Source organism: Acinonyx jubatus, chromosome F2 (genome assembly GCF_027475565.1).
Source record: "Acinonyx jubatus isolate Ajub_Pintada_27869175 chromosome F2, VMU_Ajub_asm_v1.0, whole genome shotgun sequence".
Taxonomy (NCBI): domain Eukaryota; kingdom Metazoa; phylum Chordata; class Mammalia; order Carnivora; family Felidae; genus Acinonyx; species Acinonyx jubatus.
This window is the reverse complement of record NC_069394.1, coordinates 33,044,313-33,060,107: the sequence shown is the minus strand read 5'-3', so window position 1 is coordinate 33,060,107 and position 15,795 is coordinate 33,044,313. Positions and strand designations below refer to the sequence as shown.

Here is a 15,795-nt window from a genome sequence, read left to right as displayed (position 1 = left end):
GATAGGTGGCATAAAATCCAATAACCCAATATCCTGCCATTTCAAAATCTCAATTAACAGCAAACCGAAATTAATTCAGAAAACACTAATGATCTGGTATCTGTGGCTCATTTATCAGCACCACAAGAAGATGAGTCCCAGTAATGAATTTAAAAGAGTAAATGTATCAGTAATTAATCAATTTGCATATAAGTAACAATGAGTTTAGGGAAATCTGTTAAGTAAAAATACAAAGAAGCAGTAGAGAGTAATGGTTAAGAGCACAGATTCTAGAGCCAATCTTTCTGGATTCAAATCCTAGCTCTTCCATTTACTAATTATGTGAATTTGGCTAAAATACTTAACTTCTCTGTGTCTCACTTAACTTCTCTGTGTCTCAGGTTCCTTATCTATCAAATGGAAATAATAATAGTATCCAGGCTGATTAGGCTGTTATAAGAAAGCGAGTGTGTGTGTATATACATACATGTACACACATATATACACACACATACACAATGATCAGAACACTGCTCAGCACATAGTAACTGCTACGTGTTTGCTACTGATACAAACATGAGTTTAGAAATCAATCCCTCTTTGTCTCTTGCTGTTTCGTATAGCATAGCTTGGTATTCAAAGACTAAATTGTAACTATTTAAAAATATTTCTACTTTAATAACCCGTGTGCAATTTGGGTGACTGCAAGATGACTTTTTAAAAAGTAACCCTGATGATATATCATTCATATACACACACACACACGCACACACACACACACACACACACACACACACACACAAAGGGAAAAAATCAATATAGATGACATACACAATACCATAGAGGTCCCTCATCTTCTACAGCAACGCTTCTCAAATTTGAATATGAAAGAAGTCACCTGTGGATCTTGTTAAACTGGAGATGCTAATTCAGTCAGGGACAGGACCTGAGATTCCGCCATTTCTAACAAGTTCCCAGGCAGCACCAATGCAGCTGGCTCAAGAACAACACCATCAGGGGTCATGAATGAGCTTTCAGAAGTTCTGGAATTACACAATACCGTATACAAAATTTTCTCTGAATGTGTATATGTGGATTATTTTCTGAGGAAAGGACCCACAGTTCTTACCACACTGTCAGGGGTGGGGGTGCAAGTAGGGGAGAGGGCAGGTAGAGAGTAAGAGAATTCACAGGAAAGGTGAGAAACACACGTCAGTTCCAAAGCTAATTGAAAAAAAACCAATACTGTCACTATGAAAAAGGAAAATTATTTGTAAAGACAAATATTTTATATTTGTATAACAATTAAAAAACTTAGAAGACTAACTGAAGAATCATAGACCAATCTAAATTATAGACAATTATAACTTAGAAGACTAAACTGAAGAATCTTTACATTTGAGAATAAAAACACAAGGATATAAAACTCTAAGAGAAATGAGAAAGATAAGGACAAGACATATAATATTCACTAAAGAGCAGTTCTTAAAGTAGACAACTTATAGGATAATGGAGTTAAAACACATATACAGATACACACAATATATAAAACATATGCATGAAGCTATCTTTTTACCACACATCTAGGTATTTTCAGGTAAAATGCCTACCAAATACCAAACGGTAATAATAACACAAGATACATACATAAACACATACTGGTGAAAACTGTAAACTACAAAGATAAAAAGGAAATTCTTATAAGCTTCCAAAGGAACAAAGGAATGAGAATCAAAATGGCAACCCAAAGTTACAAGATGATAAAGTAATTCTGGATAGAATTCTGAATAGAAAACACTGAAACCTGGAATTCTCCCCTCAGCCAAACCATTATTTAAGTGTGAAAACAAAATAAAGAAGCATTTTCAGCTATGTACACCTAAGTATATATACAATCAATACATATTTCTTAGGGAGAAGGAGAATACAATTCAAGAATGTACTTTAGCAAAATTTAAAAAATCAAAGACTTCAAGAAACATAATATGGGATAAAGAAAATGGTAAGGGAGGAGGAGATGAAAACTTAAGAAATCAAAATAATTAAGAATGGGGATGCAAATTTTAATGTAATTAATTTGGGAAAGTATTTTAATATCTTCTTTTTTGGCTTTATTATGTAAACTATCAAATAATACACAAAACAGTTTAGTAAGTTCTCATGTCTCATCCTCCCAAATTCCTGATAAGGGGTTAATATCCACAATATATAAAGAACTCCTATTAACTCAACAAAAAGAGAATCCAACCCATTAAGAAATGATAAAGGATTTGGATAGACATTCACAAACAGCCAATAATGGAAAAAACTTCAACATCAATACTCCTTAGAAAAATGCAAATCAACACCACAATAAGATACCACTCACACCTACAGGGATGCCTGTAATAAAAAGAGGTCAATAACAAGCATTGGTGAAGATGTAGAGAAACTGGAGCTCTTACACATCGCTGGTAGGAGTGTAAAATTGTACAGCCATTTGGAAGCTGGTTTGGCATTTCCTCATACAGGTAAATGAAGAATTACCACAAGATCCAGCAATTTCACTCCACGTATATACTCGAGAGAACTGAAAACAAATGTCCACACAAAAATGTACACAAATACTGAGAGCTGCATTATTCACAAAAAGTGGAAACAACCCAAATATTTGTCAGCTGATAAAGACATAAACAAAATGTAGTTTATGCATACAATAAAATACTATTTGACTATAAAAAAGAATGAAGTATTGATTCAATACTTCAATAACATGCATGAACCATGAAAAGATTAAACCAGATGAAAGAAGGCAGACATGGAAGATCACATATTGTATGATCTCATTTATATGAAATGTCTAGAAAAAGCAAATCGTTAGTGACATAAAGCTAACAGTTGCCAAGGGCTAGGGGGAAGGGAATAGGGTGGTGATTGTTAATACAGGGTTTCCTTCCAGGCTGATGAAAATATTTTAGAATTAGATAGTGATAATACGATAATTCTGTGAACATACAAGAAACAAATGAATTATACACTTAAAAAGTCTGGACTTCATTATATAAAATTGTCATTTAAAAAATCAGAACAGATTTATGCAAATATAACTGCTTAATCTTTGACAAAGGTGCAAAGGTAGTTCAACAGAAAAAGGACAGTCTTTTAAACAAATGGTGTTAGAACTACTTTCCATACAAAAAATGAGCCTCTTCTTAAAATTCACAATGTATAAAAAATAAACTCAAAATGGATCTTAGACCTAAATGTGTAACATAAAAATAAAACTTTCAGAAAAAAAATAAGAGAAAACCTTTATGATCTGGGATTAAGCAAAGAGTTTTAGAAATGACACCAAAAACACAATTCACAAAATAAAAAACTGATAAATTGAATTTCATCAACTCAAAGACTTCTCGTTTGCCCCTCATCCTTCTTCAGATGTGCATCCACCTCCACTAAGGTATCTTATTGGCTTATTTAGTCTTCAGGCCCATTCATTAGAAGGGATCTACTTCTTATAGGTCCATCTGTATTATCCTGCTTAGTGACACAAAGTTTAACCATACTAGGAATGAGAAACATTTCTGCTGTCAGCAGGACAAAGCTAATTGTTGCTTTCCTATTATAAACACATACTCTCCTTTCCTAATCTTAAAAAGGAAAATAATCACAACTGAAATGCTAAAATCTTTTATACTCTTCCTAACCACTGAAATCAAAAAAAAGTTTACAAACATATCTAAAAGGATTAAGAGATTAGGGATTAGATATGAAAATCAGGCAGGAAGAAAGGGGAGAGAGAAAGTTTATAGGAGAGAAAGGAGTGGAGGGAGGAAGAAATTTAGGATTATGTATCGATCTCATAAATATGAACACAAAGTCTTAAAAAAAATACTAAGTGTATTCCAGCAGATTAAAAGAAAATACATCATTACCAACTTGTTATGGCCTATTCCATCCTTCAATTTACTCCATTCATAGGAATTCACTTACTCAAGTACTATCTGTAATTATGTTAGGTATGATTGCTTTGCCTAACACTGGCCCTCATAAACACCTTATGATCATCTTGGAAATGAAAAAACTTATGTGACAAAATCAATACCAATTCTCAAAAACTTATTAATGTCGGTATTTTTAAAAATCTCCAACGTGATTAAAAATACCAGAAACTTATATAGCAAATATCACACTTAAAATTAAAAAAAAAAAAAAGGGGGTACTTAATAGGTATCAACAATTGCAGATTATCGACCTTATTTGGATCCTGATCCAAACACTGTCTAAAAATTCATGCTTATATGACAACAAGGGCCATATGTACATGGCTGGGTATTTGATGATAATTAGGAATTGTTAATGTTTGAGGATGGTATTGAACTTTTCTTTTCAAACCATCACATCTTTTTTTTTTTTTTTTTAAGTTTATTTATTTTGAGAGAGAGCAAGCAGGGGAGGGGCAGAGAGAAAGAGAATCTCAAGCAGCCTCCGTACTGTCAGTGTTGAGCTAGACGCGAGACTCAAACTGACTTGAACCAAAATCAAAGGTCAGGTGCTGAGCCGAGGAACTGAGCCACCCAGGCACCCCTAAAGCCCTCACATCTTAAAGATACATACTGAAATATGAATAAACTAGCTGGGATTTGCTTCAAAATCATTTGTGTTTAGGAAGTGAGTAGAAGTCTAGATAAAACATGGCTGGCCATATAATAATTTTTTGAAGCTGGATATTGGGTATATCAGGTTAATTACAGTAGTTTCTCTACTCTTGAATATGTTTAGAATTTTCCAAACTTTTAAAACTCTTTTTAATTATCAAACCCAAAGAAAAAAATTAAAGAACAAAAGCAGAAAACACTAGAGAGAATATAAACTACCAGAGAACTTTCCATACATACTATTATCTAACATGATTCTATTTTTTAAAAAAGTACTTAGCTTTTAACGGAGATATACATACAAAAAAGTGCATTAATTGAATGTTTACAGTTCCACAAGTTATCACCAAAGAACCCTGAATCTGTGCAAACTCTCACTTAGGTCAAGAAACAGAATAGGACCAGCAGCTCAAAAGCTACCCTGCTGATCCTCTCTATCACAACCTCCCTGCTTCCCACTGACAGGGAACTACTCTCCTTGTATTCTAACTTCTTAAATTTTTTTTTAATTTTTAAAAATGTTTATTTATTTTGAGAGAGTGCAAGAGAGAAAGAGAGAGATTGAAAGAGAGAGAGCAGAAGAGGGGCAGGGATAGAGAGAATGTCAAGCTGTGAGTGCAGAGAGCTGGATGCTTAACCAACTGAGCCACTGAGGTGCCCCCTAACTTCTAAGATTGTGACCATATAGTAAATACTCTATAATTTTGTGTCTGACTTCTTTTGATCAACAAGTGAAATTCACCCATGCTACCTGTACCAGTAGTTTGTTCTTTTTCACTACTTTGTAGAAAGTTATTCTCAAAATATGGGCAGTGGATTCCTGGGAACCCCCAAAACCCCTTCAGAGTTCATTTAGATATGGTTTCAGATTCCATGTTGCAACTAAACTTAAGAAACTACTACTTCTCAAATTCTGGTGGCACATCAAAGAATATTCACATTTATCTGAAAAGGCTATTAAAATACTTCTCTTTTTATCGTGACACATCTATGTGAGACAAGCTTTCTTCCTACACTTCAACTAAAACATGTCACAGTGCACTGACTGCAGATACAGACATAGGAAATCACCTGTTTTCTATTAAGTCAGACATGATCGTAATTTGCAAAAATGTATAGCAATGCCATTCTTCTCACTAATTTTTGTTTGGAAAAAAACAGTTGTCATTTTACACATTTTTATTTAATGTATGCTATTTATGGTCACATGTACTGGGTTTCTCACTGTCATTTTAAATTTAATTGTGGAGTCCTGAAACCTACAAGTTTGAGAACTGTGGCTCTGCAATGTTCCCTTATGCTAATACACCATAATTAACTCATCCATTCTACTGCCCACAGACACAGGGGCTGGGTTTCGTCCAGGACTATAGCAAATAAGGATACTATGAATAATCTTGTACCTGTCTTTTGTCAGACATTATGTGCCCACTTCTGTTGAGTTTATGCCTTGGAGGAGAATTGCTAGATCACAGGGCATGTTTATATGCAACTTTAACAGATATGATTTTCCAAAGTGGCTAATACGCCTTTGAAATGTGGTTACTCTAATTAAGATGGGTTACAGGTATAAAACTTACATTGGATTTTGAAGACTTAATATAAAAAACACTGTTGAATACCTCAGTAATTATATTCTATTGATTATATGTTAAAATGATAGTATTTTAGATATACAGTATTGAGTTAAATAATTATTAACATTAATGACACTTGTTCCTTTTTTTTTTTTTAATGTGGCTACTAGAAAATTTAAAACTAGGTATATGACTTACATTTGAGGTTCACATTATCTATCTGTGGGACAGTGCTGCTCCAGGAGGAAACAGAAGTAAAAGAGCCCAATAACAATACTGTATAGAAGAAGTGAGATGCTTCTGAGAAGGCCACCTTTAAGGAAGACATCCCAAAGGAGGGAGTATCTAAAGGAAAGCCAAAGGACATGCAGGAGTTAGCTTAGCAAAGAAAGTGATAGAGGAAGGAAGGGAAGGGGCAGAGGGAACATAATGTGCAAAGGCCAGGACTGTGTTCAGTATAGCAGAAACATGGTGGAAGGTAGGGAGTGGTGAAGGGAAGTAACAAGAGACGAAAAAGGTAAAAACTAGCCAGATTATGAAGGACCGAGTAAATTATGCTTGTATTTTAAGAACAGGGAACTACTGTTGGGTTTTAAGCAGGAAAGTTAGATAACTGTATCTGTACTTTAGAAAAGCCACTCTGGCTGCTGCTGCTGTGTATCTGATTAAATCTGAACAAGACTAGGGGCGCCTGGGTGGCTCGGTCCGATAAGCGTCCGACTTCGGCTCAGGTCATGATCTCGCGGTCTGTGAGATCGAGCCCCGTGTCAGGCTCTGTGCTGGCTGCTCAGAGCCTGGAGCCTGTTTCAGATTCTGTGTCTCCCTCTCTCTCTGCCCCTCCCCTGTTCATGCTCTGTCTCTCTCTCTGTCTCAAAAATAAATAAATGTTAAAAAAAAATTAAAAAAAAAATCTGAACAAGACTAGAGTCATGATTAGTTGGGAGCTGTTACAATAACGTAGACAAAAAAAAAAAAAAAAAAAAAAAAATTATGGGCCTGTACACAAAGAGTAGAGAACACAGCAGTAGAGGTATGTGAACCTTAGGCAAAATCACTGCTATCAAATTCAGTTTCCTCTATACCTACCCTCATATTCTAAGTCTTGGTGAAAAGTTTTAGTGTCACTAGAATGGGCAATAATAATTTCAAGAAACTGATTTTTAATTCAGAATATACAGGATACAAAGATTTATCTTTTCTCCAATTTGCTAACTTAACACCTAAATGATGCTTTAATAATCAATGAAATTAAGTTAAGGAAAGGCTTGCTTTCTTAAGAGGCAAATCTCAACTACTAAATGTGGTACTGTGCGCTATGTAATCTATTCAGTATTAAAAGACTAGCACAATTGCCTGTTTCTCTAAAAACTGAAATGTAAGTAAATTAAAGGTAGATACCAATTGACTCTCATTCAGTGGTACAAACATGAGTGTAAAACCATTTCGCTTCTTCACTAAACTGATACTAGCAGGGCAGTGAGTTATCAAATATTTAAAAGTCAACTAGAAAACTACTTTGTCAGCTTCATTTATTTTGAAATTTTGGGACCTTCTAAAGTTGTATCCTCTGTAAATAAACTGCAACCCAGGGGAATAAAGACAAAAAAGGTCACTTAATTTTTTGTTGCCCCCTCTAAGACATAAAGCAATCTTTAATTGACCACTTAATATAAAGCATTTAACTTGGGCAAACAGGTCCTTGAAATCTAACTTTTGTTCTATCCTTTGCTTCTTACCTGAAATACTCTTCTTATTTTTTAATGTTTGTTTATTTTTGAGAGAGAGATGAAATACTTTTAAAACACTGTAGAAAGTTATGTTCTATACTTATTTCATTGACAAAACTGAGAGTCTTTAGAACTGGGTTCTCCACAGGCCACTTGTTAAGCCTCTCCCCTAAATCCTCATTCCTTCTTGTCATGTGTTGTAGAGCTGTTCACCACAATACCCCTTGTTGCACTGAGTGTTCTTAGCCTTCCCTTTTCTAGACTGAATAACAGAAACTTACCTTTTAATGACCTAAACTGCTCTAATGAATTGTGGAACCTCTCCTCTCTCCTCCACTCACCAGATCCCATGTCATATTACTTTAAGAAATCTCTATCTTCCCACCCTGAAACTTAGAGGCCTAAGTACATTGGAGCTGGTATTTTCCTCCTTCCCTCTTGTGACAAGAGAGGAAGCATCCCTTTCTTTCCTAGCAAAAAGCCAATCCATACTCTTCTATCTGCACTATTACTACCTGTGTCCAAACTCCCATGTCTCTCACCTGGATCACAGCCAAAGCCTGATCACCCCATCTCTACTCTTGTCTACTTCACAAGTCTCCACACAGCGGGCAAAAGTGACTCTTTTCAAACCATAAATCACACCAGGTCCACTTAAACCTCTTATATAGTTACACTTAATATAAACCCAAATTCTTTACCATGATTTCCAAAGCCCTGAGTTCTTGCCTAAGATTCTAAGCTCACCTTGTCGGTCTCCCTTATGACCACTGTGCTCATCTACACTGGTTTTATTCATTTACCTACAACACATCAGCTCTTCTACATCAGCACCTGCTTGATTCTGGGTCTTTCAAACGTGGTTCCCAAGTGCAAGGATCTCTTTTCCCAATCATAATATGGTTAGCCATCCTTTGGGTCTTACAAATGTCTCCGCAAGGAAGTCTTCTAATTACCCTGTGTCTGTTATTCACTATCTCAGCCTCTTGTGAGTTTCTTACTGTAACTTACTCACTAGACTATAAACCTTATGAGGGCAGAAACTAGGTCCATCAGCTTGTTGTGCCTTACACAGTGCCAGACAAAAGCAAACGCTCAAGGAATATTTGCTAACTGAATGAATGAGTAAAGAGACAGGATTAGGTTACAATCCCAGCTCTACTACTCCCAAGTGGTTGGATCTTAGATAAGGCACAACCTTTCTGAGCTTCAATTTTCTCTTCTATAGAAAAGGGGCAAACACCTTGATAGGACTGCTGAATAAGACCTACTGAAGATTAACTGGCAACAAATAAAAACCAAGCACAGAATCTGAACTTAATAAATGTTACAAACTTAATTTAATAAACGTTAGTTTCCTTCCCTTCTTCCTTTTGCTTAGACAGTGAGAATTCCTTAAGCTAATTCAGTATTGAAACTAATTCAGTATTGAAAATATGCATAGAAAGATAGATCTATATATAAACCTATTGTTGCATATACTTAAAAGACTGATGATATGCATCTCAACAGATGGACTGGTAACTTGTATTTGCAGGATCTAATCCTATGCTTTAGAAAATGGGAATAAGTAGTGCACATCTATTACTCACTTCTCCCCAAAAAACAGTGGGGGTGGGGGAGGGGGAGGAGAAAAAGAAAACAAGAGGGAAAGGTAACCTTAGAAATTAGAGATCATTAACTCAACTTCAGTTCCTAGGTTTAGAACAACCTCCACTTACCTATAAAGACTTGCAGAAAGAACAAGATTAATACTTATTCTAAAATAAACACATGTTCTATTTGCTTAAATCTATACAAATCTCATCTACATTTACTTACCTCCCTTTTTTACCTTTCATTCTTTAAACTGTAAGAGCATTGAGAAAAGAAAAAGAAAAAAAAACAAGAAAAAACCTCAACTACAAAAACACCTCAAATCAGACACACAAAAAGGTTTCACTGTTCCCTTAATTTCTTGATAAGCTTTAAATGGTCTAACCACAAAAGTCAGTCTTTTCTTTCCGTTTTCTTTAACTGCTGCTCACTTTTCAGCCTGACATCACTTTTATGTTTTTGTCAGAGATTTTACTTTCTAGGAACCTTCTAAACCATTTATGATACATCATTCAAATCTCCACCATATTCTTCCTAGAACATAGCTAGCCCTCTGAAAGTGGTCATTTAATAGTCTCTGCCCGATAACTGCTAATAATTTTTAAGAAATGTGCTGTATACCTTCATATTCTCCCCAGGATATGGATATAATTTAGATTCTAAACCCAAGGAAGGGTTTATGTTAAGCAATTAATTCAGTTTTATTCAACATATTTTATGTAATCAAGCTTGACTTTTTTAGAAGTAATTGGAATCTGGTTTAGATTTTTTTCCTCACGTTCCAGTTATTTCTACAACCTTTCTAAAATTGGAACTTCTAGTCTATCCTTAAACTGGAAATATATAAAATGCTGTTGAATGTTCCACAAAATTCATGGGAAAAGATTTACCATTAGATAGAAAATGCAAGGTAAAAAGAGTATTTTATGTTACCACAACCCTCTGTAACAGTACTGTGTATGGCAAAGACTTTTGACTATAATTAGCCGAAAACCAGTTCAAAGAAGAATTTTATCACAGGCCAGTCATGTATGCCAAGAAGAGTTCTTATTGCTATCAAATGCTCTGGCAGCAAGTAGCCACAAACTAACCACCTGCAATTCTCCAAGGCTATTGTAAAATGATATACAAATGCCACAAACATTTCAAATTACATTTTAAAACTTCATCTAGGGCCATGTTCTCACACTAGGAACTGCAATCTATTAATGGGTCCAAAATAATGAGTCCAACCAGCAAATGAAGAATGTTGGGTGCATCACAGGTAGTAAAAGTATTATTTCATGGTTTTGTTCATGGTATTTATTTCGTTTTGTTCTGTGTACTGGGAGTAACATAAAATGTATTTCAAGGGTGGGTTTTAGTAAGGAAAAAAAAAGTTAGAAAACACTGATCGGGAAGTGGAAAAAGGATAAAGCAATGGACCTGTTACAATTACCAACGTATGGCTTGGGAGATGAGCCAATCAACAGCTTCTGTTGACTAGGAGACAGTTTCTGGAAACCTCCATGCACTTGCAAAAGCCAGACATCCCTATGTGAGATCTGAAAAAGCACCTTCTCCTATAGTCGGCCTAGGACAGTGCCCAGCAAAGCTCACAGTTGTTTCCACTAATGTTCTTATTCCTTCCAAATTCCAAAGACAGAAGTCAACTTTTACTTTTACTAACTCTCAGGGACATTCAATAGTTAAGTTATAGCAGCTAAGATAGAGTAGCTCCTGAAAGATAATTATTGGTTCTCAAACGACTACTTTTTTTTTTTAATGTTTTTTCATTTATTTATTTTTGAGAGAGAGAGCACAAGTGGGGAGGGTCAGAGAGAGAAGGAGACAGAATCCGAAGCAGGCTCCAGGCTCTGAGCTGTCAGCACAGAGACCGACGTGGCGCTCGAACCCACAAACTGTGAGATCATAACCTGAGCCAAAGTCGGACGTTTAACCGACTGAGCCACCCAGGCACCCCACCAAACAGCTACTTCTAAAAAACATTACTATACTCCATATCACAATTTAGAGTTTCAAGTAAGGGCTTAACATTCAGAAAAGTAACTTGGAAGTAAAACAGTCACACTATTCCACTAATATGGTCACATTTAACAGTCACAAACATAGGCCACTAAAATGGCCATGTGAAGAGAATAAAAGCCAAAATAAACAGATTTATTTATTTGAGAGAGAAAGAGTGCAGCCCTGAGCAAGGTGGGGGGGGGGGAGGAGAGGGGGACAAGGGGAGAGAGGGAGGGAGGGAGGGAGGGAGAAGGAAGGAGAGGGAGAGAATCTTAAGCAGGCTCCGCGTTCAGCTCCATCCCACGACCCTGGGATCTTGATCTGAGCCAAAATCAAGAGTACAACACTCAACTGACTGAGCCACCCAAACGCCCCCAGATTTTTTAAAAAGATACATGAAATGTTCCAAGATTCAAGACACAACCTGGAGCCATTTAATACTGCCATTAATGCAGAAGACTCATTCTGTGAAGAGTTAGTTTGGAACTGCCTACATATTGAGCAACCTGTTTTTTTTCACTGAGCCATGTTAAGAGTTACTCTCACACTCAGTTGTTTTAACAATAATTTCTAATTATTTTTGAAGCCATTTAAAAACACGTTTTGATGCATAAGGTACAGTTTCATAAATTACACCTAATATCTGTTCTAAAGGCCCAGTGTGATGAGTATTTCTCAGTAATACTCCTCACTAGTGCATATTCAAGTTAAACAAATCCCACTATTTATATAGAAGCACATCCCCCCATATTATTGTTATAGCTTTTTTTTTTTCTCATATAAACCCACATATGGCTGGAGAGACAAAAGAGGACAAAAGTATAGCTGTAAAGAGAATTTCCCCAGTTGCAGGGTGAAGGGTCTCTGCTCACATAGTTTTAATATTCTGCCTGGCTCACTACCTCCTTTTTTCTTATACTTTGAAACTTGCTGTGGCTGGAGACATCAACCCTGGCACAATTACTTGCTAGTTTTATAACATGGTCCCACACTGTTGGAAAAGGAGTTTCCTTCTTTGCCTACCAACAGTTCGTCACTAAACATAAATTCCAAAAGATAAATCTTTGATAAGCACCTTACTAGAAAGTCGTTTTGTGTACAAGTACAAAAGAATGTACCAAGACAAATTACAAGGTTCACAGCCTCTTATCCCTGGAGGCAAAAAGACTTTTAATTCAAACACTAATGACACAGATTTTCATGAAAGAGCTAAAAGAGCTCATTTATTTATCTATTCTGATCAGACATCTCTAGGATTCAATTCTGACTATAGCAGAGGACAAAGCAGGACACTTCTAATCACCCCAGATTAAAGATGCCTTCTTGCTTTCTTCTCTCTTCTGGGCCATTACACCAAACCTAGGGCAGAACTATACCCACCTTCAGGCTAGAAGAAACAACATAATAGCTTATTGATCTCTGGTGTAGACCCAAACCCACAAGTCATCATGCAAGTGGGAATCACAGCTACTCGGTGCAACTAATACTCAAAAGTCATGCACAGGGTTTTCTGATCACACACAGGCATACCATCCACAATTACCACGTCGAATGCAAACCTTCCTCTGCCCTAAACAAACGAAAATGCACACTATATATAATGTATAATATATATAATACAGTATAATAATACATTAATCAGATCAGGCAGAGAGCAACACATTTTGAATCACATTGAAAAACTATTTTGGTTGCTAGTAAATGTTAACTTACGGTCATTAAATTCATTTGCAGTAATTTCTCAGGTTCTAACAGTTACCATCGCATTCGATGCCACAGATAAATGCTTCAAAAGCGGTAATACATACTGACTGAACTCCCATCACCATACCATTAGTGGAATTAGTGTTCGTGGCAAATGATTTAGACGTCTTATAAGTGAAATTTCTCAAGGAATGGCAACTCCTATTTACAGTATTTCCTTCTGAAGATATCAAAACACCACGCTAAGTAGTAAATGTTAAGCGTGTTCACAGAAACACCTTTTCAATGCGTTCAACTGATAAACTAAGAACGGTGAAGTCAGAAGTGGAACTCAAAGTCTCAAGCAATGAATGTTCTAATTAATTCCATTCAGCTCTAGTTCAGACCCTGATGTAACATAAAGCTTAGACCTCGCACACAGTCTCCAGCCTTCTCTCAACCTCAAAGGAGTGAGTATATGCAACGCAATCCACAGACTGGAATGAAGCAACAGTGACAACATTAGCGGCCAATGATGGATGAAATGACAAATGAACCAGGAGTCGGGGCAGACATCTACGCCCTAAGGGAGAGAGTGAGGTGGGGCTGGAAACTATTTTCTGGCCTTCTCCCGCGTACTGCTCCCAGAGAAGGGACAGGATCCAGCACGCCCGGGAGCAGCGGAGCCTCGGCCTCCGAGGTGCAGGAGTGGGACGAGAGCGGTAGGCTGCTTTTTCAGGGAGTGGGGAGAATGGGGAATTGGTGCGGTGGGAATTTCACTGGGGAGAGAACTTCCTGACCCCGGAAGGGTCGGGGGTGGCAGGACTGTCCCGAGAGCGGCGAGGGCGACCTCCTCTTCCTTCTCACAGTCCTACATCTTTGTGTGCGTGGATTGTGCAAGGGGCCCTCGAGTCCAGGTCGGGAAGTCCGCCCACCACCCCCTCGCTCCACCGGGACTCCCTCCGGCCGGGACGCCCAAACCCCTCTCCGACAACCCCGAGGGTCTAGAGGTGGTGAGCGGACGAAAGCATCTTCGTGTGTGGACACCCCTCCGGGGCATCCACCCCTCGCCGGGTCTTTGTCCCGTCGGCGGTGAGGTCTCTCCCCGGTTCTCCCGGGGAACCCCTGTCCTGGAGGCCTCGGGGCCCAGGGTCGCCCCAGCTTTGTTCGGTCAGCGGGGCGCAGGGACGCGGACACTTACCGTACACTCCGGCGAGGAAAAGCAAGACCAACGCAGACCTCCACCGCGGAGACTCTTTTGTGCTCCAACGACGGGCCATAACCACGGCAGATGGAGGGAGTGAGGATGAGATGGAGGAGGAGGAGGAGGAGGAGGAGGAGGGGGAGGGGGAGGAGGGGGAGGAGGAGGAGGAGGAGGAGGAGGAGGAGGAGGAGGAGGAGGAGGAGGAGGAGGAGGAGAAAGAGAAGGAGGAGGAGGAGCTGGGGCCAGACGCCGCCGCCACCGAGCCCCCGGCTGCTCCCTGCGCGCTCCGCGGCGGTGGGAGGGGGAGGGGAGGGGCCACCGCCGTCGCCCGCCCGCGCTCCCTCCCTCCGGCCCTCCCTCCGCAGCACGCCAGCTCCCACCTCCGGCGGCGCGACAGCCCTACGCGGGGCGCTTTCCCCGGGGCAGGGGCAGGGGCAGGCCGAGCGCGCACAGGCGCTGGGCGAGGGGACGGCGGAAGCGCCGACTCCGGCCTCGCACCGCACAGGCTAGCCGGCGCCGCCACCCGCCAGACGGAGCGCGAGCCGGGACCCGCGCTCATCCGTGCGATCGGCAATCACCTGGCCCGCCTGCCTTGGTTCCCGCCCCGCGTTCAGCCGGTCTTTCCAAGTCTCGGGGACCGTTTCCCCGCGAGTAGAGCCAGAGGAGTAAGGCAGTGCCAATCGATGAGCGAGCAAGCGAACGCCGGCCGCTAGGTTCCCGCGAGCTGGGGAGCAGGGCCCCGCAGTGGAGCTCCGCCGCAGTCGGAGGCCTCCTCGCTGCCCCTACGGGTGGTGTGAGGGCAAGTTTGGGAGGCTGAGGATGGTTGTGCGTGCGGGGAGAGTGGGTGAACGGTGGCTAGGAACTTGGGAGTTCCTCTCCCCTACCCCTGCTTGCGTCCGCTTACTATCTGCGCAGAGCTCAGGGTGTGTGGGTGCCTTAGTGCTGCCGTTCCGGCAGGCTTAGTATGCACGCGTGCTGAGATGCTCGTGCTGGACACCCACACTCAAGGTGCCCGGCGAGAGTCCAGGAAGCCTAGAGCGCGGTGCTCTTCCAGTCTAGCGTGGAAGCCGCGGGAAGCAGTTTGACTTCGCAGGGTAGGGCGGGATACGCGACTGGAGAAGGTGCGGAGGGTGGGGGGCGTGGGGTGTCTTTCTACATTCCCTAATTTCCCTAAGCATTTTCTCCCAATCACAGCGAGTGCGACTCCTTCCCTTGACACTCCGTAGCACTTCCTAGATACTTTTGTAGTGACACTGGCACGTCAGACCTTCCGCCGTGTAGTTTTAAAGTGTTTGTCTATTTTTAAAGTGTTTGTCTATACGTCTCCTCTCCCTTACTGATATCATTGGCCTTTACATGCACTCCCCTGGCTATCCATTGAAGAC

The 15,795-nt window shown here is 39.8% G+C and overlaps 1 protein-coding gene across 2 annotated transcripts in view; it reads right to left on the bottom strand.

Moving 5' to 3' along the window:
* LRP12 (LDL receptor related protein 12) overlaps positions 1-14,585 on the bottom strand; it is a 74,333-nt gene extending 59,748 nt beyond the window's left edge. The window contains exon 1 of one of the 2 annotated variants that reach the window (XM_015078029.3): positions 14,408-14,585. In XM_015078029.3, the coding sequence (XP_014933515.1) occupies positions 14,408-14,486 (79 nt within the window). In that variant the 5' untranslated portion in view covers positions 14,487-14,585. The remainder of the gene's footprint in view (positions 1-14,407) is intronic. The other variant, XM_015078030.3, reaches the window with a different exon arrangement.
* Between the last annotated feature and the right edge of the window lie 1,210 nt (positions 14,586-15,795).